The sequence below is a fragment of the Vigna radiata genome, chromosome 11, assembly GCF_000741045.1.
Source record: "Vigna radiata var. radiata cultivar VC1973A chromosome 11, Vradiata_ver6, whole genome shotgun sequence".
Lineage (NCBI taxonomy): Eukaryota > Viridiplantae > Streptophyta > Magnoliopsida > Fabales > Fabaceae > Vigna > Vigna radiata.
Window position 1 is genome coordinate 19,576,394 of NC_028361.1, and position 25,335 is coordinate 19,601,728.

The 25,335-nt window shown below is 34.2% G+C and overlaps 1 protein-coding gene across 1 annotated transcript in view; it reads right to left on the bottom strand.

The window, feature by feature from the left end:
• Positions 1–24,896, bottom strand: part of LOC106777656 (DNA gyrase subunit A, chloroplastic/mitochondrial) — a 38,089-nt gene extending 13,193 nt beyond the window's left edge. Inside the window, exons 1-20 of the mRNA XM_014665328.2 lie at positions 24,389–24,896; positions 22,667–22,736; positions 22,451–22,516; positions 19,199–19,300; positions 17,205–17,249; positions 17,004–17,102; positions 16,818–16,904; positions 15,155–15,225; positions 12,525–12,633; positions 12,349–12,411; positions 11,061–11,126; positions 10,841–10,929; positions 8,882–8,930; positions 7,497–7,583; positions 5,426–5,519; positions 5,131–5,201; positions 4,916–5,005; positions 4,282–4,407; positions 4,053–4,210; positions 3,174–3,255 (exon numbers count right to left, since the gene is read on the bottom strand). Coding sequence (XP_014520814.1) covers positions 3,174–3,255; positions 4,053–4,210; positions 4,282–4,407; positions 4,916–5,005; positions 5,131–5,201; positions 5,426–5,519; positions 7,497–7,583; positions 8,882–8,930; positions 10,841–10,929; positions 11,061–11,126; positions 12,349–12,411; positions 12,525–12,633; positions 15,155–15,225; positions 16,818–16,904; positions 17,004–17,102; positions 17,205–17,249; positions 19,199–19,300; positions 22,451–22,516; positions 22,667–22,736; positions 24,389–24,774 — 2,010 coding nt within the window. The 5' untranslated portion in view covers positions 24,775–24,896. The remainder of the gene's footprint in view (positions 1–3,173; positions 3,256–4,052; positions 4,211–4,281; positions 4,408–4,915; positions 5,006–5,130; positions 5,202–5,425; positions 5,520–7,496; positions 7,584–8,881; positions 8,931–10,840; positions 10,930–11,060; positions 11,127–12,348; positions 12,412–12,524; positions 12,634–15,154; positions 15,226–16,817; positions 16,905–17,003; positions 17,103–17,204; positions 17,250–19,198; positions 19,301–22,450; positions 22,517–22,666; positions 22,737–24,388) is intronic.
• Between the last annotated feature and the right edge of the window lie 439 nt (positions 24,897–25,335).

Consider the following 25,335-nt stretch of genomic DNA (forward strand, 5'->3'; position numbering starts at 1 on the left):
TCGCCACTGGAGAAAAAGTATCACCATAATTCAAACCAAAAATCTGTGTTTAGCCTTTGGCAACCAGTCGAGCCCTCAAACGATCAATTGTACCATCAGGGCCAACTTTGATAGCATACACCCACCTGCAACCAACAACAGACTTTCCATATGGTAATTGGACAAGCTCCCAAGTTCCACTTTTCTGTAAATCACTTAATTCATCCAGCATGGCTTGATGCCAACCAGGATGAGTTAAGGCATCACCCACAGATTTGGGAATTGACACAGAAGAAATGGATGAGAGACATGTGTAAAAAGATGGAGATAACCTGTGGTAACTAAGAACAATATAATGGGGGGAAGGGTTACGAGTGGAGCGTATACCTTTACAGAGTGCAATGGGCAGGTCAGACTCATTTGCTGGAGCCAGAGGAGACACAGGAGGCGACACTGGAAGTGAGTCATGAGGAAGATGATTGCGACGACTATAAACCTGAAGGGGTGGAGTTGAAGGACGATCCTGTGGGGAATAAGAGTCTAAAGAAGGAGAAGGATCACAGAAAAAAGGAATATCAACAGTAGCAGGTGGAGGTACAGATCGAGAAGATAAATGTGAAAAGTAAAACGAAGATTCATCAAAAGTGACGTCAGCCGAGATGAAATGACGATTGAGGGAAGGGGAAAAACACTTATAGCCCTTTTGTGACCGTGGAAATCCTAAGAAGACACATTTGTGAGATCTAGGAGATAACTTATCAAGACCAGGACTAAAATCATGAACAAAACATGCAGACCCAAAAACTCTAAGAGGTAATGGATGTAAAGGGTCTTCAGGAAATAAGATAGAATGAGGGATTTTGTTATCTAGGACAGAAGACGGCATGCGGTTTATGAGATAACATGCAGTAAGAACTGCATCACCCCAAAAACGCGAGGGTACTTGACCATGAACTAGAAGTGTACGAGTTGTTTCAATAAGGTGTCTATTCTTGCGCTCAGCCGCCCCATTTTGTTGAGGGGTATAGGCACATGAGGTTTGGTGAAGAATGCCATGAGAAGCCATAAAATGTTTAAATGGTTGAGAAAGGTATTCACGGCCATTATCACTGCGTAAAGTGCGAATAGAAAACAACTCAGAACGATTCTTCATTAGAAACAACCAAGTACACCTGGAATAGTAATCAATAAAGGTAACAAAATACTGAAACCCTAAAGTTGACTTAACACGACTAGGTCCCCAAATATCAGAATGAACCAATGAAAAGGGGGATGACGCTCGTGATGAAACACTACGAGGAAAGGAACTACAAGTATGTTTACCTAACTGACAAGACTCACACGGCAAACTTTATAATTTTGACAAACTAGAAACAAGTTGTTGCAGTTTGGCAAGACGGGGATGACCTAATTGAGCATGAAGAAGGGAAGGTGACTCCATGATTACGCCAGCATGTGGAGAAGGGCAGAGATAATATAGGCCATGAGACTCACATCCTGTGCTAATCATGTGTTTCAAACTCCGGTCCTGCAACCAAACAGAATCTTTGGTAAATGAAATAACACAATTAAGGGAATGACTTAGACGACTTACGGACAATAAGTTAAAAGGAGACCCAGGGACATAAAGTACATGATTAATCGATATGGACGGAAAAATATGAACAGTACCAATACCATGAGATGAGACTCTAGACCCATCAGCCATTGTTACCGAGGGTAAATTATCCGGATAGGACAAGGAAGAAAACGAGGACTTGTTACCGATGATATGATCGGTGACGCCTAAGTCAAGGACCCAAGATCCAAGAGAGTGAGTCAGACCAACAAAAGGACTACCTGTGAGTGTAACAGAAGCAAATGTAGTGGAACTCAGACGCTGACAGTCCTCATACCATCGGAGAAATTCCTGAAAGAGTGCAAGGTTGTCTATGCTATTTGATGAAATAGGAAGGTCTAGGCAAGAATGACCCTGATCATTACGTTGGGCAGCCATGGAGAGGGAGAGACCCTAAAATTCCAATGTGCTCCGATTGACGCAACGACCATAGATCTGGAAAGAGGGCGAGGAAGCGATCACGGCGGTGCTGGTCGGCGGCGGTGGGCTCCGGCAACGCGCCAGCACGCGCGGCGAGAAGCGGCGAATCTGCGAACTCCGGTGATGGCGCATGGGTTCTCCGATCACCGCGATCTTTGGACCACGGTGGTCGCCCGGCCAAGACGATTCAGATGGAGTGGTCGTCGGTCGATTCTGGAACTCCGGTGACGGCGACGGCGGCTACGGCGACGGTTGCGACAGTGATGAGTACCGGAGACCATGGAAGAGGCTGGAGAAGATCGAAACCTAAGCTCTGATACCATATTAGAAAGTGGGCTTTAATCCTAACTCAACTCCAGAAAACCGGCTTGTAAGGTAAGGTTTGCACCTCACTTATATATTATAATTTGGCCTTATCTCTAGTCGATGTGGGACTTCCAACACACCCCATTCACGCCGAGGTATAGACATTTCATGCGTGATAGTAGAAATTGGGTGGTCCAATAACGGCCCGACAACGAGTAGAATAGAAACAGAAATGCCCACTTAGAACTCGCTAGGATAGGCTTTAATCTGGCTCTGATACCATATGAAATAGTGAAAGAGATGAGGAGAAATCTCCCTTGTGTCTTTGCATACACATAGGGTAATGTATTTATAATAATAAGAATGTGGGCTAAGCCCAAATACAAATGAATATGTAAAAATAAAATAATAAGCATAGGGACTATATTTCCCTAATTAACATAAACACACAATATCTAACAATGTAAATACTGTTAGACATAAGATTTTATTGCGTTAGAGATACGACTTTAATACTTTAATTAAATCATGACATGATTTGATAGGGAAATATCTTGTCAAATATTTTCTATTATTAGATATTGATTTTTGTTCCTTATTATTGTATTTCTTCTCCATTATAAATAAGAATATTCATGATGTAGCCAACAAAATTCTTCTTTATTATTGTATTTCACCTCTCTGACACGTTACCAGAGTGGTACTACCCATCTCTAACTGATTTCGTCACCAATCCATTCAACAATTATATTAAGTGATTAAGTGAAGACAGCTCATTCACATTATCTCTATTACCATTTATCCAGCAAGTATAAGTATGAGTAGAGAAAGAGAAAGGACAAAGAGATACATGAACAAGAGGAGTGCCAGCAGCAGTTCGGCTACATTCAGGAATTTTGTATGCACGAGCTGAGTATACTGTTCCCTTATCACTGAAAATTTTCACAAGCCATGACATTCAAATTAACTAGATCAGCTGCAATATCCTCTAGAAAAAGGTGAACACCAAATTAAAACTAACTACACGCTCCATACACATCATGATGAAAAATAATGTCTATGCATTGTTTTTAATTAGCGCTAACAAATATCAAAACATGCTTTGACACTCTTCCCAAGTCCAATACTAATGTTGAGGAAATTACAAGCTGAAAGCCCCAATAATATAGAATGGATGAAAATTGGATTTCACCCATTAATGAAGATTTCAAGTGTACTGTGACAGCAAACCTCATTGCAGATGGTTTAACAATGAAATGAAACATGTATTCCAGCAATATGTCAAGGATTAGAGTTTCCGTACATGGCTGACTGAGTTTCTAGGCGTACAGATCTATTGAAACTAAACAATTAGAGGAGATTTATTCAACAGTCCTAGCATTAAACACGCCACACTAAATTTCAAAGCATGGCAAAATAGGTCAATCAAGCCTGTTCAGACCCTGCTAAAAAGTGGACCAACTGGCTGGTCTGTGAGCCTATCAAATTTGAATTTTTTTTTTTATATGTTAGTGTTTTAAAAGATATTTTCAAAGCAAACTTAATTATGTGAATACTTTATCAGTCTTACTTGGCTAATTAATGCCTCCAATTGAAAGAATTAAGTGAATTGCAACTTTGACATATTAAATTACTATATACCAATCATTAATTTAATCATAATTTGTAAGTATTTGTTACATAAACTACAATTTTATTGCATATTTTGATTCAAGATTATAAAAATAACCTGAAATATAGGACATGATCATGTGCACGACAAACAATAAAATCAGACATTGAGTCATTCACTCTTAGTTTTCCTACAGATTTTCCAACTGTTCCACGATTTTGTAGGTTAAAAGTGCTTGGCTTCATCCGTTTGAGATAACCTTTTTCACTAAGTGCCTGAAAGTAAAAGAAAATAAAATTAAAAGAGTCCAAACAATACCTATTAATTTAAGAAAAGTGACACATACCAATAACATATCTTCATTTGGAATAACATCAATGTCCTCAAGTTGACCATTATCAGTGTCCTCCAACATTGAACGTCTTGGATTGGCAAACTTATTCTTCAGTTCAATTGCTTCTTGTTCTATAAGCTAAAAAGAGGAGATCGAGGTCACACAGGTCAGCCCCAAAAAAGAAAAATATTAGTATCAAAAAATCTCTAATGATGAACAAAAAACCTATCTATGCATGTAAACTTTAAGGTTTCATAATACATGTCATTGTACTGTTTTTAGCAATAAAATATTACACCCAACTACTGCTTCATTGTCATTCTTGACATACCCCATCCTCACTACTTCCATACAATTTGTCCAGCAAAACCATAAAGAGACTTCAAATGCACCAACCCACCAACTACTGCTTCATTGTCATTCTTGACATACCCCCACGAAGGTTTTTTCAGATATTACAACTGCATGAAATTATGGTCATGCTCAGCTAACTACCACAGATCAGGTAGCCCTTTCATCAGCTATAATATAAATTCACACATTGCCATACCGGCTTATAGATGATACAAGCGTAGTATTAGATACAAATCAACTATTAACGGTGTACACTAACAGCAAGTGAAACAGATTTAAACTGAAACTATACCTCCAATATATTTTTCCTGCTGGACAACAGTTCCTCTAACTTTGAAATTTGTTCCATCAAAGATTTACTTTCAGCCACAAAGTTTCCACTCTGCAACATACAAAGCTTATAATACTACATGTGCTGTCATCAAATATGTATTTAATTATTTATAGAATATTGTTAAGGAAACATAACAGTTATTCAAGTGTAGTTATAGGACTCAGTATAAGAACCTCACGAAGGGTCAATCTTCTTAGACTTATGTCCAAAAGAGCTTCAGCTTGTTTCTCAGAGAGACCAAATGCTGCAAAGGGATATTCCTTACCCACGTTAGATGGCTGAAGATACCGAATTTCAAGCAATGATTACATGGATTTCATTTAAATAACAACGTTCAGAAGATAGGGATTCAAAATGAAAAGTTTCCAACTGGGTATCAAACTATGGGAAATCATAAGCATCTTCTTCATATAATGCCAGGGAATATAATCACAAAGAATAAAAAATTAAATTTAAAAAAGAGTTTACCATTGCGCAAACCAACAGTTGCAGCTGAGTTACTCGAGGCTTCACGAATTATGGATATCACCTTATCCAGATTACCAAACCCAATAAGAATACCCTGAATTTGTGCAAACATAAGATTAGAGCCAAAAAAGAAAGTAAATTACACTAATTAGTCTCATCATTTCATTCAATCCTAGAGCATACAATTTTCCAAAATCCAATTTTTTTTCTATAGCATCTCTTGTAACAAAGGGTTTTATTTTGGCTAAAATATACAGCAAAAACCACTGAATTTCATACTCTATTTATAAAGAATCTAAATACACTTAATATATACACTCTAGACACGACATAAACAAACAATTTCATTCAGTGAGAGAAATTACAAAAGTCACCTTTACAAAGGTGCTCCTAATATAGGAGTATAACTACAATTCGGAAGCTGACTAAAATAGATATAGCTATCAATAACTGAACAAGTTATAGAATTCCTAAGCTAGTTACAGAGTCCCAAATAGAAAATAATAATGGACTAGAAATGTGATTGTCTATGCCTCACACACACTATTTTTCTGTTTCTTTCATTCAAATTTTAACAAAAAATTGAAGTTTCTATAAACAAGGTATATGGTACTATTAGTGTAAGTTAATAGAAATAGAAGCAGGTAAGGGCCTTGCACCTGTAACAAATTAAAAACAACAGAACAGGATATATTATCTCCTTCTGTGTAACTAACTTTACCACTCTTTTTTTGTTATCTCCTAATTAAACTTAAACTTTAAGTTTCAGTCCACAAGTGTACATTTAAATATCCTTCTGTAAAAAACTATGGTTGGGTTCACATTTCATAACAGTTGCTTTGCACATGTGCAAAGAATGGAATAACAAACCCAGTAAAAAAAAATTAACAATCAAGGATATAAACTGCTCCGACGAGATAGTGAATCTATGTCTTTAGACAAGTACAAAAAGTTGATAATATTTGGGTTTAGATATGGGATTTGGATCCCCTTAGAACAATAAACCCTAATGACATTTCCACTACCCCACAATTCTTAATCAATAGAGCGAAGACTGGAGAATAATTGCTTCTACCTCTATAAATAAACTTCTACATTATCACTAAAGGATATACACACAACGAATGTTTCTGGCCTAAGTCTTATTTCAGATCTAGCTAGAACAGTTTGATTTGGAAACAAGATTCGAGCAAAACAGTCAAATATGTTCCGTCTTAATGATTAAATGCACGAGCTAGGTAATGCTAGCTTGTGACCTAAATAGGGGCATTAAATATTGTATATCGGATATGGGGCGACCACTACCCCTCAGCTCTTTTCTTGTCATAGCAAGCTTGAGCCTGTGGACTGTGTATCAGATATAGGTCAATAAGTTACAGGATATGTACCGGTCATAGACAGTTTAATAAGCATCAGTTGATGGGCTATGGATCCCTGGTTCAACTAGGACGATAGCAGTTGGTTGTCTTGCCACTACCCACATTCGTCAGTTTACAATACTCCCTATGTCAGCACCGCAAATCAAGGAAACAGTTATTATGATGATTAATGGGCTGCATAACTGCCCTAAGTGGTGCAAAATTAACGGAGGTCGACACCTACAAATATAAGGGTATTCTGATATAAGAGAGGGAGCTTTTCTTAGAGAGAGAAGACATCAAAATTAAAGAGACAGATTAGTCTTCAGCGTTTCTATCAGCTCCAATAGCTTTCGCAGGAACATAACCATATAGCACAGATGACAAGTACATTAACAATGTTGAGTATGCAATGTAACACTTTCATGAAAATCAAGCTTAGACACTTCCCCTTTGTCGTGATAAAGTAGACCTGTTATTAACTACAGTAACCACTATCAGCATAACTAATATAAGAAACAAAACATGCTTCATCAGGGGGGTTAAATACAATTTTGTTGTTGAACTAGTTTTCACAGCTATTGCATTGACAGTAACTAAACCACAAATACTTTATAATACAACCTCTACCATTGTGACATGTATGAATGTAAACTCGATGCAAATGTTAAAAGAGGCATATACAGATATATCTTGTTGTATCTGTAACGTACCTCAACAATATGTCTTCTCCCTCGTGCTTGTGATAACTTAAACAATGCACGTCTCTCAACAACAGAGCATCTGAAGTCTAAGAATGCCTGAAAGGTAGAGTTAAGCTAATTTATATCCCTAAAATCTATAATAAAATACCATTTTACAAGATCACAACAATCAAATGTATAAATGTTCAAATCTAACATATAATAATTAAATTTAAATTTTATAAAATTAAATAAAATGATTAACCAATATAATATAAAATGATAACAAATGAAGATATAAAAAATTATAAAAACGAGAAAATTGATGGTTTTTAAATAATAAACAATCAACACCTATTTTGTAATTTTCATTACAAATGTTTTTTTATTTAGTTATAAATTATTTCAAAAGAATTTCAAAAATTGAAAGAATAAAAAATATAAACGCTAGTTCAAATTACTTTTGGGCAGTTATGTGCCAGTTTCACCTATTCATACCAGTTCTCAAATCCTCCATTTTTGTTAGTTAACAGACCAGTCATCACACATTTCCCAATATGACAAGTTAGACTGGGCAGTCCGTATTCGTGTAGGAAATCAAGACTAGAGTTTTATATAGACAAAACTTGACAAAAAGACATGAATTATGAATATATTAATTTTTAAAATTGGAATTATATTCAATTAAAAAAAATATTACAGGTTCGAAATGTAAAATAAAGTCATTAGAGCTTAGTAGAGGTAGCCTTTGCTTTGATAGAAGATCTTATGTTGTTGCTAAAGGGAACCATTCATGGCCATCGTAGTAAGGAAGAGGACGAACTACTTGGAGTGAAAAGCACAAAGTAGTATGCATCTCTTCCTGCTCAATTCACCCAGTAAAAGAAACCACGTTAGGGTTTTCCTAAACCGGGTCAAGCAATGGAACCAGTTTGGAGTAAGACCAGAATTTGGTTTCACCCACAAATCAGGCTGTGATTCTTGTTAGAATCACATCTCATGCAGTTCCGAAAGCAATAAAACATTGATATTATATTCAATTAAAAAAATATTATGGGTTCAAAAAGGGACATTAATAATAATAAAAGGAACAAGATGAGATTCAATTTAAAAATTTCATAGTCCGTTTGTGGATTTAATAGTAATGTAGTAACAATGAATCTATTTTTATTTAAAAGTTAAAGGCGTATTAGTTGTTCTTTTTTGGGTCAAACATACTAGTCTAACACATTTCTGAATCAGTACATGGATATAGGTTTGTGTTTCGTAGGGACAAGAAATTTATTGAAGAATATCAACAAGTTCTTAACAAGAAAACCAATATTATGCTTGATAGAAATCAAGAACTTCTTTCAAAAGAACATTTCAAGAGATGCAAAGAACACCATAGAGTTCTTGGGCCAGTAAGGACTTACCTGGAGTAATTCCTTCAGCCCCATTTGTTTAGGTTGTCCATTTAGAATGCTTCAAGGAAATCAATCAATAAAGAACATTCAAATTAAGACATGTAGCTTACAAAGAGTAAAAAATGAATTAGAGAAGCAACATAAGAAAGAACAAAACAATAAGATGACCAAAAATTAATTGAATTCAGATTATAGAACAAGAACCAACCATATGCATTTGCCAAATATATCTTTGCTAATATTGATGTTAATGAATATTAGAGTGCCCTATGCTCCAACGATGAGATACCAACATCATTAAAAAAATATTATGAAGTATTAACAAAAATATCAAATGTATGGTCCAAGGTTTTGAAGACCTAGTCGTCTCACTGTATCAATTCTCTGTTCCACAAAGTTTTTCCAACTCACTCATTCTCTCCTTCCTTACATTCTTCTCTTTCTATAGCTATTTTCCCACTTCTCCCCTCCTGCATCCCTTGCCAAACTGCTGGCTGCTATGCCCACATTTCATGTTTTTTATGTTGGCGAGTCTCTTAACATCCATACTCTTTTTTAGCATGATGAAGACAAATAATTATAAGAGACGATACTAAATTTAATTAGTTCCACAACCTTCAATCCTTGACTAAATCATATAATAATAAAACGGAGTTTTAAATATTTGCAACAATGCAAACAAAATATCTATTGGGAAAAATTGCATTCACATCCTATGAAATCAAGACAAATGACACTCACACCCTCTCTAATTTTAGATCAATGTTTTCACACAAATATAAATTTTTATTAACACTCAAGCATTTCGATAGTTCACCCTCAAAAGCAAACTAGCTATTGAGGGAGAACCAAACACTTACATACTCCACCAAGCATTCCATACAACTCCATGTCGAACATAGGCACCAGATAATACCCAATTTCCAATCACAGACTAAGAGTTGGTGTCTCAGCGGCTTTCACTATATAACACTTCACTCAACTCTCTTGCAGGTCAAAACTCTCCACCAGTCAGAATCCTTCATCATTAATTCTTTTCAAAAAACTGACAACCAGCTCAATTACCAATTCATAAGCACTCGAGAAACTCACTCTCAAAAGCTACACATTGAACAGAAAGAACCAAGCGCTTAAATATTCCACTGAGTGGGACGCTTATCAATTGTGTATTAACACTATCGAAAAATTGATATTGTCATGTAAGTATAGATTGTCTTATAAAAATATAAAAAGTTAGTGTTAGATATTGTGAGATAATGTTAGATATTGTTAGTCACAATATATAACAATATCTTACATTTACCATATTTATGTGTATTTTCCATTACTAAGGTTAGAAGGGAAGAATCAAAGAGGAGGATTATGCAAAATACTTGGCAAGATCATAGAGGAAAAGACATAATGTGATCATTGCAGAAAACCAAGCCCTTATCTTGAATACAGTTCCTGCATCTTCTGTGCAAGTTCACAGGCATGCTGCTTCAACTGATTACCCCAGCTTGAGCTTGGAGAGAGGAGGTATGGCTGTCAAAGTGATAGCTGTCCCAAGGTAGTTTAAGTTCCTTCTTGTTAAGCTTTAGTAGTTAGTTGCTTGATCAGTTACAAGCTATTTAGGTTTCCCTTTGTATAAATACTGTTTTCTGTCACAATGTAACTCTTCTCAATTCAATAATCTTCAAAAAAATTATATTACTTCTCTCTCTTTGACCTCTAACAAATTTGGACCAACAAATATCCAAACCAAAAATTAAACAAGTTATGTACCAGTAAGATTCACAGGCCTCCAAGGAGATCCAAGAAGACCAAAATATTTGTAAAATATATTTATCTATCCCAATAAAATCTTATAGAGATCCGTCAAAGCTTCATAAGTGTCACCACGACGGAGTATCATTGACCAGAGCATTTCAGAACAGTATATTCACCATCTAAAAACATGTGTAATAGTGTAAACCACAAACAACTTACCCCACCATATTACAGCTAAACGTAGATTGCAGAGATGTTAAGCGATAAAGATTATTCAAAACAATTGATGGATCTGATCCCCGCTTCAGCTGCACAGTGACAGAGATTTGTTATATTGACCCACCCAACAGTCTCTTCTCCTTTTCTTATTTTTCTCTGTTTCTGTATGTGCATATTCAGTAAGATAACAGAGGAGTAGAGCCATATTTATGTATTGTACCTCAATGACTATACGCATTCCAGATCGATCACTCTCATCCCGAATATCACTTATACCATCTAGACTCTGTTAAATAATAAAAAACAAAATTAGATTACAGAATACGCATAATAGATGCAGTATGCAAGTTAAACAAAAGATTAACTTCGAATAAAAAAATACATCATAAGTGGAAACATAAAACCAAAAATCAAACCTGAGCTCAAGGTAACAAATGCTTGCATACAATTCACAAGATATAAGTATGAGAAACAACTTACAAGCTATCTGCTTGTCCAATTGTGCGTGTGTGTACGTGTGTGTATACACATGAATGATTCAACGTAAAACATTATAATATTCAACCAACCAAATCCTGTTCCCACAGGTAAGTCATTATCACCAACAGAATCACTTTTCAAACATATTACATAAGAAAATAAAACCATAACTTCATTAAAAACTCCAAATGACGGTATAGCAGCAGAAATCAAAGAAATTGTCAAAAATACAATCATGCTGGGAGATAAGAGTTTCTTAAATATGTATTTCAGCAAATGGACTAGATATTTAGACTGATGAGTTCAATGCATCTTGGGAAGTTGTGACACCCTACACTCTTCAGATGTAAATTATGACATTCACAATACTTGTAACACTCTTGTAATTCACAGGATTGTGGGTGGAAAATACATTCAGAAAAAATCTATCACTTTTTCTCAATAGAATCAATAAAATACAATTTTTCAAATGGGTTGACTCTATTTCTAGTCCTTACAAATAGGAAAATGTTCACTTTTAGTCCCTCAAAAATTTTCACCACATTTTGGTCCCTCTTTTAGGGAAAAGTTTCTTATGTGATCCTTATTTCAATAAATGAAAGAGCAAACATCAGTTTATTTGAACTGTTTAAAACAGTTTTTATATAACCTGTTTTCATATTTATTTAAATTCAAAAATATACTATGCATCTTCAACACTAGAATCATTAATGCTACTTAGAAATGTCATAGTATCCAAGAACCACCACTATAGATCTTAAGGGAGAATGAGACAATGACAAAAACAGAGGATATATTGTTCATAAGGACCGTAAAATTTTCAAAACTTTTAAATTAAAAAACTAACCTAACACCATCCAAATGTCTACTCCTAAAGAAGTTTCCAAACACCCCATAATCCCCACTCCTCCACCTCTCAATATATCATTAACTATCACAAAAGTATACAACCATGCAACTTCAAGAAGATAAAAGTGTATTGACGTTACAGTATTTTGAGAAAACCTTTTTCTACAACACGGTAATACCTTGTTTTCTACAAGTTCAGCAATCTTCTCAACTAAACTTGCTTTGTTGGTCTGGTAAGGAATCTACTCCAATCATAAAATAGAATCAGTATTCAATTTTCCACAGAAAACAAAGCAAATATAACAAATTTTCTAATGTCAAATCTAGTATAATCTTGTATAATCTAGAACATCACCTCTTTTATGATTATTGCAGTCCGTTTAGTCTTAGAGTCAAGTAATTCAATATCAGTTTTACCTCTGATAACAACACGTCCTCGACCAGTTCGATATGCCTCTAAGATCCTTATGAATAAAGAGAATATATCAAACCAAAAATCACATAGTACAACAAATGCAAAAACGAATACAAAGTAAAAGAGAAGAAAAAAAATGTATCAAAACCAATATTATTAAACTCGAGAGTTTACGTAAACTCACGAGACTCAGTAAACTCGTAAGAGTTTACTTTACATGAAAAAAGAATTATATGAATAACATCCTAATAGAAATAAGTCCACAAATTATATAACGAAATAAATAAGTTCATAAAAATGTAAAACAAAAATTCAAATGTCTATGTCCACTAATCCTCTAATGGCAACATCATCTTCATCCAGCTCTTCCCCTCATGAAAGTTGTGCATCCTCATTGGCACCAAAAGTTATGTTACCAAGATCAAGAGCATCTAAAGCTAGATCTGTTGTTGTTCCATCTAAGTGAACATTTTCAGCATCAGCTTGCTCAATCTCAATATAATCTGCCTCTACAGATATTCATTCATCATCTAATTCAATGTCATCAAATGGAAGACCAACATTTTTTCGAATATGTCAACTTTTCAACTTCAAGTTATACATCACATAAACTAAATCATTCATCTTTTTCTAATGCAAACAATTCCTTCTCTTTGTATGAACCTAAAATTAAATATCAAATTTCAAAAAAATATCTAATAAAGAAAATTATAAATTATAAACCATTTAAAATACCATTTCAATTGAGCTCTAATTACGCTCACATCCCAAAATCTACAAGTCAAGCTTAGAATTTGAATAGCAAATCTCTTCAACTCTAGAGTTCCATCCCAAACATCTCCCACCATTCACCATGATTTAATGCTTTCATGCATTCCTTTGCATCTACCATTCCAAAAAATCCTCTACCAAAATGAAATTCAACAATTTGCAAATTATTTTTTATTCTTACTTGTAGTGGCAACTTTTTGTTATCTTTTAAAACTAAAGACCCTATGTCCTCCTTCAACACTTTGACTCTCTTCATGGTCTTCAATGATATTTAACTTTTTTCTCTTTAACGAAGCATCCTTAGCTTCTACAACTACTTTTATCATCAAATTTTTCACTTCTTCCCAAACAAAAGCATAAGGTTCACAATCCTCCCTCGTTCCAACAAGATCATGTTTGATCTAAATATGCTCCCACTCACAATCTGACCAATAGTTATATTTAACTTTTCTACCATTGCCCCTAATATCTAACACGTGTTTCCATCCAATATCTAACCGATTTCTTGAACCATTTTTACTTCCACTTTTAACACATGAGAATGCACTTCGATTAGTATCCACTGAATTTGATGCATTTCCAGAAAAAAAAATGGTCTACATTTTCACTACAAAGTGCAAAGCGGCTTAGAAATTAAAAACCGTCCGTAAAATTTAAAGAAAAAAACAAAACAAAACACGTGTAAAAGGGACAAACAAATAGCAAAAAAAAATTTCGCTTACACAAACAAACAGTGCACACACAGGAGCGAAATTGAGATTGGGCGACCAACGAAGGAATCATGACCACAGCAAAATGGTGGCCAACGACAAGCGTGAAAGTCACATACAATGATGCAACAAAGGACGATGGCGAGATGACCCGCAAAGTGGAGTGCAATGGCTACAGAGAGAGACACAAGGGCGAGAGGGAGAACAGACGACAACATGTAATGTGATGGCCAAAGACAGCGATGTAACAACTCATAAAAACGAAGGGTCTTAACATCAAAGCCCTATTCAGGTCATGTTTCCCCCTAAAAAATGACCCTCTTTTTGCTTATTTTATCCCCCTTTCAAGCTCGCAAAAACTTTGTTAACTTGTGATTTCACACAATTCTAACGATTCCACACCCGATTCTACCGATTTTAGTTGGAAAACATGTTTTCTTTCGAGTTAACTCGAAAGCCTTGTCTAGGAATGTAAACTCGTCCAAGTTAACGAGTTAACTCACAAGTTTGAAAACCAGGATCATAGGAAAAACTGATAAAACTAACTAATGATATATCTAGTTATAAATGTTTGAAGCCAAAAAGAATGATTAAAAACATGGTAATACGGGTTATAAAGATTCAAATTCAAAGTGGCATCATTTTTAATATCCTAAATTCTCATATTCTACTATGTAATCAACAATTCTTAATTTAAAAAGTCCATGCAATGAAGGAGCAGATAAACTGTTTATGAATTATATCAACAATCTTTATACCATTACCGAAACATACCCCATGTGGATTGATGTTGCCACAAAAAAGTAAAGAGGAAAGCTAGCAACAAAATATATAATACACTCTACTCTTATTGGCTAAAATTATATAAAACTATAAAATCATGAGTGAGATTCATTAACTATGGGGTAGGACCCACATCTCTTGAGATTTCCAACAAACTTTTAGCTGATTAGAAAGTTTGTTGGTAGCTTTTCTCTGCGAGTAAACAATTCAAAACTAAACTGTCATCGTCAATGTTTTCAGTAGTATACACAAGGTGTAAAATGGCCAGTGAACAATGGAAAAAATTAGTGAAAAAGTTACACTTACCCAAGATTTCCCATAATCAGCCCTCCTGTTGGAAAATCAGGTCCAGGCATGTATTCAAGCAATTCTTGCAACTACAATACACCAAAATCAATCCAGCATTGACATTAAACAAGGAGGAAGGGAGTTGAATATTAAAATCACAAAACACAGAAATTCCTCCACTGTTTTGAGAAAATTAGTACTTATTAACTTTGAACTGCATCTGCGTATTGTATTAGAATCCCAGGAGGATATTATGGACAAAGTATATGAAGACGGAATGTTCACGTGAGGAATTGGAAGGAGAGATACAAGGCCCCTCAAAAGTCCTGTGCTATTTCTGCTCTCTCAAGTGTCAATTGTCTTGCACTGATGTACTCGCAAATGATACTGAAATCTTGTAACAGCTTACACAAAAAAGGTGACTCAAAAAAGTTGAGTTCCACTATTTTTCGCATGCATGTTTCAAACCAATTTCAGGGAAAAAATTTATGAACATTTTGTAAAAGATTTGACTGACAATGACCACTTCAGTGTAAGAAAAAAACAATAGGCAAATACCTTTGATGCAAGTATACTCATGCATTGTGTTTAGTTCAAACTGAAGGACAAGGGAGGGAATCTTTAAAACTTACCAGTTTAGGACAAAATTTATGTTCTTTGGTTTTGGGTTGATTTGGAGTTATTTAGATAGAAAGAGAATGAACATCAAGGTGGACTGGTTTCATGGAAAGATGGTAGTACATTTGAGAGAAAGTTTCTTGATATGGGTGATTCATTTGATTCAATTAATGAAGGTTTGCAGGGTATTTTTAGTATAATGTGAAAATTGTCATTGGGTGTATTTTTAAAAATATAAACATTTTCTGGTTAAAAAACTTAGTTGAGGAAAGAAAAATAAAAAAGAATATCTTACAAAAATTTATTTATTCGAAAAAATAATGTATTAATGGTCAATAATAATTATAAAAAATTAAAGAAAAATACAACAAATAGAATTATATTAAAAATAGAATATTAGATACAAGAGTTAGTAATTTCTCAACCAATCCACACATATCTATCACTTTCTCCTCATTTCATGCTCCATTTTCTCTTTCAAAATTTTCCCTACAACTCATCACAAATCACCCAAAATCAAATATACATAATTCTCAGAAATCTCAAATCAATCCCTGCAGAACCCATGAATAGTGAATAACCTAACCTATAACAAACAATGCATTAGAAGGGAGGGGAATGAGGGAGCTAAAATCCCCCTTTACATTTTCTCCCCTTCAACAATGCAAGATTTGCTGGGACACAGTGAAAATGATTTATCATTTTTGGAGTATTTTGGAAAAACTATCCTCGTAGATGTTTCCTAGCCCCCTCACAGTTCATCATTGGTAAATTTATTTGCAACACTAAAGCTCGTTCAGGGATTGATGACTCTTGTCTGGACAGCAGTACCAGAGAAGATTAATAGTAATGGTTGCTGCAAATTCAGAGGCTAACTCACATATTTGGGTTGCGTAATAAACAGTTTAGAGTCAGTCACACTTCTGTTCTTAAATTATCAATCCCTTGGGACTGAGCTCACTGTTCTGTTGAACAACCTTTTTATTTCCTGTCTTAAGAGATTCCATTTAAGAGAGAGAGAGAGAGAGAGAGAGAGAGAGAGAGAGAGAGAGTTAGCACTCACAGTAGCTTCTGGATTATGGATCAACACACGCAGGACATCTACAACTTCCCCAAGATTATGAGGAGGAATATTAGTTGCCATGCCAACCTGATGAAGATAAAAGATGGACAGATCCACATGAGTAGATGTGTGATTTGTCAAGAAAACACATATGTTTCAAGTATTTGAAAGGAAACCCAAAATCACCGCAATGCCAGAAGAACCATTCAACAATAAAGTTGGAAGACGAGCTGGTAGAAGTGATGGTTCTTTTTGGGAATTATCAAAATTTGGAACAAAATCAACCTGCAATCAGGAATATAAGGACATAAAATGCACTTCAATTAGGGATGTTAAATTAATTAAGAAAAAACAGAAATCACAGTGCAAAGTACAGCAGTGACAAACTGTATCTTGCTCTAGATCTGCCAGCAGCAATGCTTCAGTCAGATCCTGCAAATTCAGAACAAAAACAAAGTAACATCCTTTGAAATATCTTCCAATTTGTCAAATCAATTCAACAAACAAGGAAGAAAAAAACGAAAAAAAGAAAAAAAACCAACATGCTAAGATCAAATCAAACATCATACTGATATCTTAACCCCAAATTTAATTAATAACTAAATTAGTATTCACAGAGCACTTTAAACTGCCCCCATAGAAATGTACCAACGATGAGTACATGTTATTGGGTTTTGTTGAACACAAGGCTCTTCTAAGTGATATATTGTAAATAGCTTCCATTTGTCCTTAGTGTGGGTAGCTAGGAGTTACTTATGGCTGCTGTCACTTAGTTGCTAGAGTGGGTAGTTGGAAGTCGGCTGTGACAGCTACCAATAGACACAGCTGTCACTAACTGCTTTCAGGTGCTTGCTCAGTACTCTAAGAGTAGCTATATAGCTCACTGATGTAACAGATTCAAAATAATAAATGATTTCAAACTTTTCTCTAAAAAAATTTCTTCTTTTCTCTTAGGAACTGTAACATGGTATAGATGTTATCCTAGATTCATTAACACTGGTTACCTGCCATGTTATTACCCATATACAATACCAAATAATGCTTGACATGATTGGTGTGATGGGAAGAATCCAAATCTCACGTCTGCTAGACGTCTGCTAGAGATAAAGCCTAAAAGAAGTGTATATTACAAACCAGATTTCTGGTATAAAGCTACAAAGCTTTATACTTCTTCTCTCAGCTATCTAAGAGTAGCTGTAAAGCTCATTGATGTAAAAGATTCAAAATAATTAATGATACTCTAAGAAATTCTCTTCTCCTTTTCTTGTATGAACTGTGTTAACATGGTATCAAATGTTATCATATATTCATTAACAATGGACACCTGCCATATTATTATCCATATACCACACCGAATAATGCTTGATATGAGTAGTACACTGGGAAGAATCCAAATCTTATATCTGTTAGAGATAATGTCTTAAAAGAGAATATAAATGGTAACAACCCTCAGTTTACAAGCCAGATTTCTAGTATGAAGCTATAAAACTATATACTTTTCCCTCAGCACTCTAAGAGTAGCTATAAAGCTCATTGATGTAACAGAGTCAAAATAACTAATGATATCATACTTTTCTCCCAAAAAGTCTCTTCTCCTTTTCTCTTATGAAATGTAACATGGTATCAGATTTTATCCTAGATTCACTAACAACTTTCACCTACCATGTCATTATCCATATACCTTGCTGAATAATGCTTGACATGAGTGGTGTATTGAGAAGAATCCAAATCTCACATCAGGTAGAGATAAAACCAAAATTATCAAACTGGAGAGTTTACGTAAAATGAAAAAAAAAATTATATAAATAACATCCTGATTCAAATAAATCCACAAAATTATATAACATCAAATAAATAAGTTCATAGAAATATTGTAAAACAAAAATTGAAATGTCAAAAATGTCTATGTCTAATCTCTAATAATGGCCATATCATCTCCATCATCATCTTCATCCAACTCTTCCCCTCATGAAAGTGTTGTAATGTTCCCAAATGTTATGTTATCAAGATTAAGAGTCTATTGTTGCTCCATCTAAGTGAACATTTTCACCATCATTTTCACCTTCAGCTTGCTCCATCTCAACAATATCAACTGCCTCTTCAGTTACCCATTCATCATCTCATTCAATGTCATCAAATGGAAGAGTAGCAGTTTTTTTAATTTGTCTACTTTCAACTTCAAGTTATCCATCACATAAACTAAATCATTCATCTTTTTCTGATGCAAATGATTCCTTCTCTTTATATGAACCCAAAATGACATCAAATTTTTACTAAAGATAAAAACATATACATTGCATGGACACTTTCTGATATAAAAGCAAGTGCGATCTAATTGGACAGTTTAGATTAAAAATACTAAATCAGATGTTAGAACCTACATCCAGTCTGCACTCTGTATAACGCATGGCAGCAGGCGGATCAGCATCAATTGACCCAAAATTTCCATGACCTTGGATCAAAGGGCTGCGTAAGGAAAAATCCTGAAAGAAATTGAAAAGCATATACATTATGACAACAGGAAAAGAGAGTATATAAAGACTTTAAAATGGAATACAACACTTCAAACTAACAACTGGCCATTAAATCCCAAAATAAACTACGTAAAATAATAATTTCTATGGTTCCTTCAAAAGGGACAAATGGAAAATAGCACTTTAGTGAAAGGAACTTCATCATTTCCCATTTAGTGGAAATACATATACAGATAGGTAGGCCGATCAAGAAAGCTTGTAATGCTAAAATACCATGACAGTCTCAGGAAAATTACTTCCTTATTCAACATTATCAAAGAAAATTAAAATAACAAGGATATAGCACTTATTTATAATAATTAAACTATTGCACCTAAACAAACATTTTAGAGACATATTTTAGTAAATAGCTATCAAGTCTTCAATTGAGCATCTGATGCAATGGAAATGTAATCAACTGTAATCAATAATGGCAGAGAGTCAAATATCTGCCACCCAACCAAGCCATTGCAGCTTATGGCATCTGCCATAGTGGACCTCTTAACAAATTGTCTAAATTGGGCAAAACTTTGACATGCCATTCCTCCATGGAACCAACATTTAGCAACAATAACTTCCATAAAAATTAACTACAATCTCAAAAAAGTTATGGTCGTAATCATACAAGAAAAACCCAAACCATAGGGTCTAATCCATCTCACACTCCAGAGGAATAATAAATAAGACTTAATTAGTAATTTGATCCTTATGTTTAGGTCTTTAATTCATTTTGATCCCAATATTTTTTGTATGCAATTGAGTAGCTATTTTTTAAAAAATACTCAATTGAGTACCAACTTTTGTAGAAAAGACTCAATGTGACCCCTTTAGTTAGATTAACGTTAATGTCGTGCCACATGTCATATGGGTCAATCACGTGTAAAAATTTGGATCCCCTACTTGGAAGGTTCCACGTGTCAAAATCAAAGAGGTTCCAAGGTAGAAAATTACTCAGATTCTTTTTACAAAAATAAAGACTCAATTGAGTCAAAAACAAATATAAGGACCAAAACAAATAAAAGGTCTATATATAAGGACCAAATTACTAATTAAACCTAAATAATAACTATTAAAAGTTGCACTCATTCATAAGGGCAAGACCTTTAATCAGTGATACACAATAAAAAGATCACCACAAATTTAATCAAAATAAAAACACTATTTGTGGCTTTAGATTTTGTAGTTGATAGCTATGAAATTTGAAAGTCTTTCACTAGTATTCCTCAACTGATAGAGTATCTGAAGCAAATTGATTAATATGAACCAGCCCTATAAATTTCCAAACTAGATCAAATATAAGGTTTTGAACGGAAGGAGGGCAATGATCATATAGTGCAGTGCTATACTTAGAGAAAATAGTCCATACACTAATAGTATAAAGAAGTTTTACATCCTCTACCAATCACAAATTATCATGCATGGTATGATTATCACTTTAACAACAGCTATCTTAAAATTAACTTCAACGATGATTTCAAATAAGCATAAAACCTATCTACACTATCAATGCACAAACATTAAAAAACATTGGACATTTGTATTGACTTTTAAGATAGTTATTATAAAGGTCAACAAATGTATCATGCATGGTGGTTTGTGATTGAATGTTAGTATGTTTTTTTTTACATTATTGGGGGCCAAGTACTATTTAATCAATATTTTTTGGTTTAAATCCTCTGTTGGTCCTCATATTTGTTGGTGAATCTCAAGTGGATCCTCGTTTTTCAAACCATCAAAATTTGGTGCATATATTTGTAAAATTAAGTCAATTAAGCCCTCTCTGTTAAGTTTTCCCTAACATCATGGTGCACACATGTACACTTAAGATGCTGATGTGTTAGGGATTCAAAGTCCTCATCATCCTACACCGTCTTCATCTTTCCTTCACGTACTGTCGCAACGACATCTCTATAAGGTTGCTGATGGTGGATTTCGGCATCATCATGGTGGACTCAAATTTACACAAACCATAAATAATGAAAAAAGGAGGAATAAACCATTTTTCATCAAATTTACATGGGTTAAAAACAAATTTCATCCAAATAAAATAGTTTCTAAAGAAACAGGTATTGCCAATATAGGGAAAATATTTTCTTTTTTGCAACTTTCTAAAGAGAACTTTTCAAAGGGAAAAATACTTAATTACCATAAGTTATCAGTCATTGAACACCTTCGATGATACCACAAAAAACATTCAACGGCCCAGAATATAAAAGCATGTTCAGATGGACCTATTTCAGGGGAAGAAACTGATTTTGCAGATAACTTCTAAAAAATCTGATGTTAGGAAAAATTATCAATGTAACGTGTACCAAAAAAATTATATTATTAAAAAAAAAAACTTTTTCTGTAGAACAAGGGTTTTTATCACATGCAAAGTGCCGGCAATACACTCTCTAACACACACTTCACTATTCCTTAGAAGTTATTAGAAACTACAAAATTAGGAGAGTCGTTAAATGGTAAAAATTAAATGCTTTCCAATAAATTTCGGCCATTAGTATAGGATGTGTTCAAAAGAGAATGTGGGAGAGTATGTTGCCAGTATTTCTCTTTATCTTTGGTTTTCTCATTGTATCTTCAAAATTTATCTTTTAAGTACAAAACTAAGTTTTACAAATAACTCCATAATGCATACCCTTTACTGTAATTTTATATAAAAATGAAGTTCTTTTTGTTTATAATCTTGTAGAATCCTATACACATAGTAACTGATGAGATAAGAATCAATTGATGAGATTAGCATTAATTAGATTAATTCTATATTTACGTTATTAGCCAAAAATATGGTAACTGAAAATTTTATAATTGTTTCCTTCCATAGAAATCAAATACTCCTTAGTGGTCTTAACATATGGAATTCATCATATGCCTTCTTGGTTTCTCCAATTCTCAACACTTTTAAACAATCTCAACACTTTAGATTTAACAATTTATATTAAAATCACCTTTTTTTATTTTTTAACAAACAAAAAAAAATGCTCAAATTAATGATTATAACAATAATAGACTATAACATACTTAATTATTGAAATGTCTTTTCTACACAACTAGGCCATACGCAACAATATATTAAGTATGAAGCTCAAATAACATGGAAAGTGAAAGGCAAATGTATACCTGGGCCATTCGAACCAAGGAATCATATACAGCAGTGTCTCCATGAGGGTGGAATTTTCCCAATACCTACAATAACAGCATCATATAGCACCACAACAAACAAAAAGAAAATAGCAATGGATAATAATTTGATGAGTAGTCCCAAACTGCTTCGAGACAAACATATTAAATCATTCAACAACATTAAGAATTTAACATCAAGGGCTACATATTCACCTCTCCAACAACTCTCGCACACTTCTTGAACGGTTTTTTGGATGAGAGGCCAAGCTCGTGCATTGCAAATCTGAATTCAAAATAGTAGATTACATTGAAATCAAATCTCAACTACAATTGTCAAAATGCAACAACTCAATATTAGAATAGTGGGATGATTCACACTCCCAAATATGTGTATTCAAGATCAGCCTTAATGACTTTGGATTACATTTCCTAGATTTCACTCGATTTAATAAAGTGAGTTCAGATAAGCATCATTAGAATTTTTATTTCTTATTCCAATTTAACTGCCATAATTCAGAAAATTAATATTAAAAGTGGCTAGTGAAGACAGAAGAGTACAATTAGACAATTTGGAATACAACCTAGACTTTGTTAACGCTACATTTGAAACTATAAGTGACCATCTCAAAAACTTCACATAATGAAAAGAAGTGATGATGGGCTTAAACTAAACGTGAATCAATGCAACATTTAAAACAAATACAATTCATGAAGGAAAAGCACAAAGATGTTATGATTGAGAAAATTCACTACAAATGACAAAGACCTGTTTCAATTAAGTATTAAAAATCTTGAACTGCATTAATATTGTGAAACAATAATTCCCACAATAGAATTACTCATGGTAAAAGAATAATAAGCTCCCACATGCCAAAAGTCAAACAGTGACAGACTAATGCAAGTGACAAATTTAATACCGAATTCCAAACACAATTCACCAGAGACACGAGGAATACAGGCAGAAATGCACTCTAAGTCAGTCTCTTCCCCCACAATAAAAAACTAAATATCTTCTGTTTTTTCATCCGTTGTTATTAAAATAACTAGTTACAGCAATGTTCTCATACATAAGGTGAGGGAAAGAAAATTTGGAAGTTTAAAGAGTAAAAGAAAACTCGTAAAATTTTGAAGTACGAAGTATCACCAATGTCAGTCAAACATGTTTCCGACCCCGACGCAAACATGTCCAATTAAAAATTTATATGTAAGTTATTACCTCTAGCCAAATCAGACACTTGAACCGATGGACACATCAATTTATTGAAAAATATCTATATTTTTACTTTTATACGGGCTAGTTTGAATATAATAAATTAAACAAGAAAGACCTCAAATGAAATTATTTCAAATTATTCAGTATCCTTCGAGTATAAACCCACAAACACGCTTCAACTAAAAGACTCAAAGCCAAAAATAAATAAATTTTGAAATTCCCGCTTTATTTTGTAAATTAAGAGAAAAATAAAACAAGCAAAACATTAAATGAGCAAACTTCAAATTCTCCAGTAACCCTCGACTAGTAAACTACAAACGCTTCAAAAGAAAAACACCGAAACCCAAAAAAGAATAAATTCTGAATTTTCCCCCTTAATTCATAAAACAAGAGAAAAAAACGAACAAGTAAAAGCTCAAATGAACTAATTTCAAATTTCCGACAATATAAGAACTACTAGAAGAGAAAGATATGAAAAAATAATTTCTCAAACTAAAATTAGTTTACATGCACAAAATAAATAAAAAATAAAAATAAATAAATAAATAAATTATTGGAGAAGCTTGATAAGCTTTTTAAGAACAAAATTTTAACTTGGCGAGAAGCTAATTTCCTTTTTCTTCTTCTTGGTCAAAACAGACCCTAAACCACAAAGCTTCGATGAAGACAATGAAAACATTAAAAATATGCAAAAAAAGGAAAACATAAAACGGAGAACTAACAGAATCCTTCGGTGCACGGGCTTCAAGCCGTCGCGAACATCCGGCAAGGCCCGACCGAGAAGCACCGACATGGCATACGCCATGTAAGCCTCCTTGGCCTCTTTGTGAAGTTCCGTGGGCACGACCCTTCCCTCACTACCGTTACCGCTATCCGTTGTGGCCGTCACACTGCCATTCCCGTCGCTGCGCCTAACGGCCCTGGCCGCCGCCGCAGGACGGCGCAAGGCGCCGGCAGATATGAGACGATGTTGGAATGGGGAGAGGAGACGAGGGTGGGATGGGGAGAGGCGGAGGACGCGGAGCGCGGAGGAGAATGCCATGGAATTGAAAGGGTTAGGGCAGAGGAGAAGGTTGGGGTTTTGGAAATGGAGGGGGGAGAGATTCATAGGGTTGCAGTTTGAACCATTTGAAAGTGAGGAAGTGAGAGTGTGTAGGGCTTTAAGGATTTTGAAGGATGACAGGAAGTGCTATAAAGGAGTCTACTGTTACTCACTCATACTTTGCGCCAAAGTCCCGGTTTTTGGATAGTAAATATTTTAATTTATTGGCTCTCAGGTCATTTGATTTTCTTTTTTAGTAAATTTTAGTGAAATTTAGTATACAATTAATAAAATGAATTTTATTTTCTATTGTAATAAATTGAATAGAAAATGTATTATTTATCTTTTATTTTTAAAATAATTTTAACAAGATGTTTAATTTTTAAAGACTATTAAACCAATGAGATCACATTGACTTTCTAAAAGTAAGACTTGTTTTGTCAAGTGCTTGTTTTAATTTATTTAGGACCATGGAAATATGGATATATTAAAGTACATTTGATTTGTCATGATGGTACATTGGTGTTGTATATGTGATAAGTTGTTTAGTCACTTCAAACTTATGCAAATAATAGTTTTTCCTACAAAATGTATAGGGTTAACCAAGTATCACTTTTGAATATAACA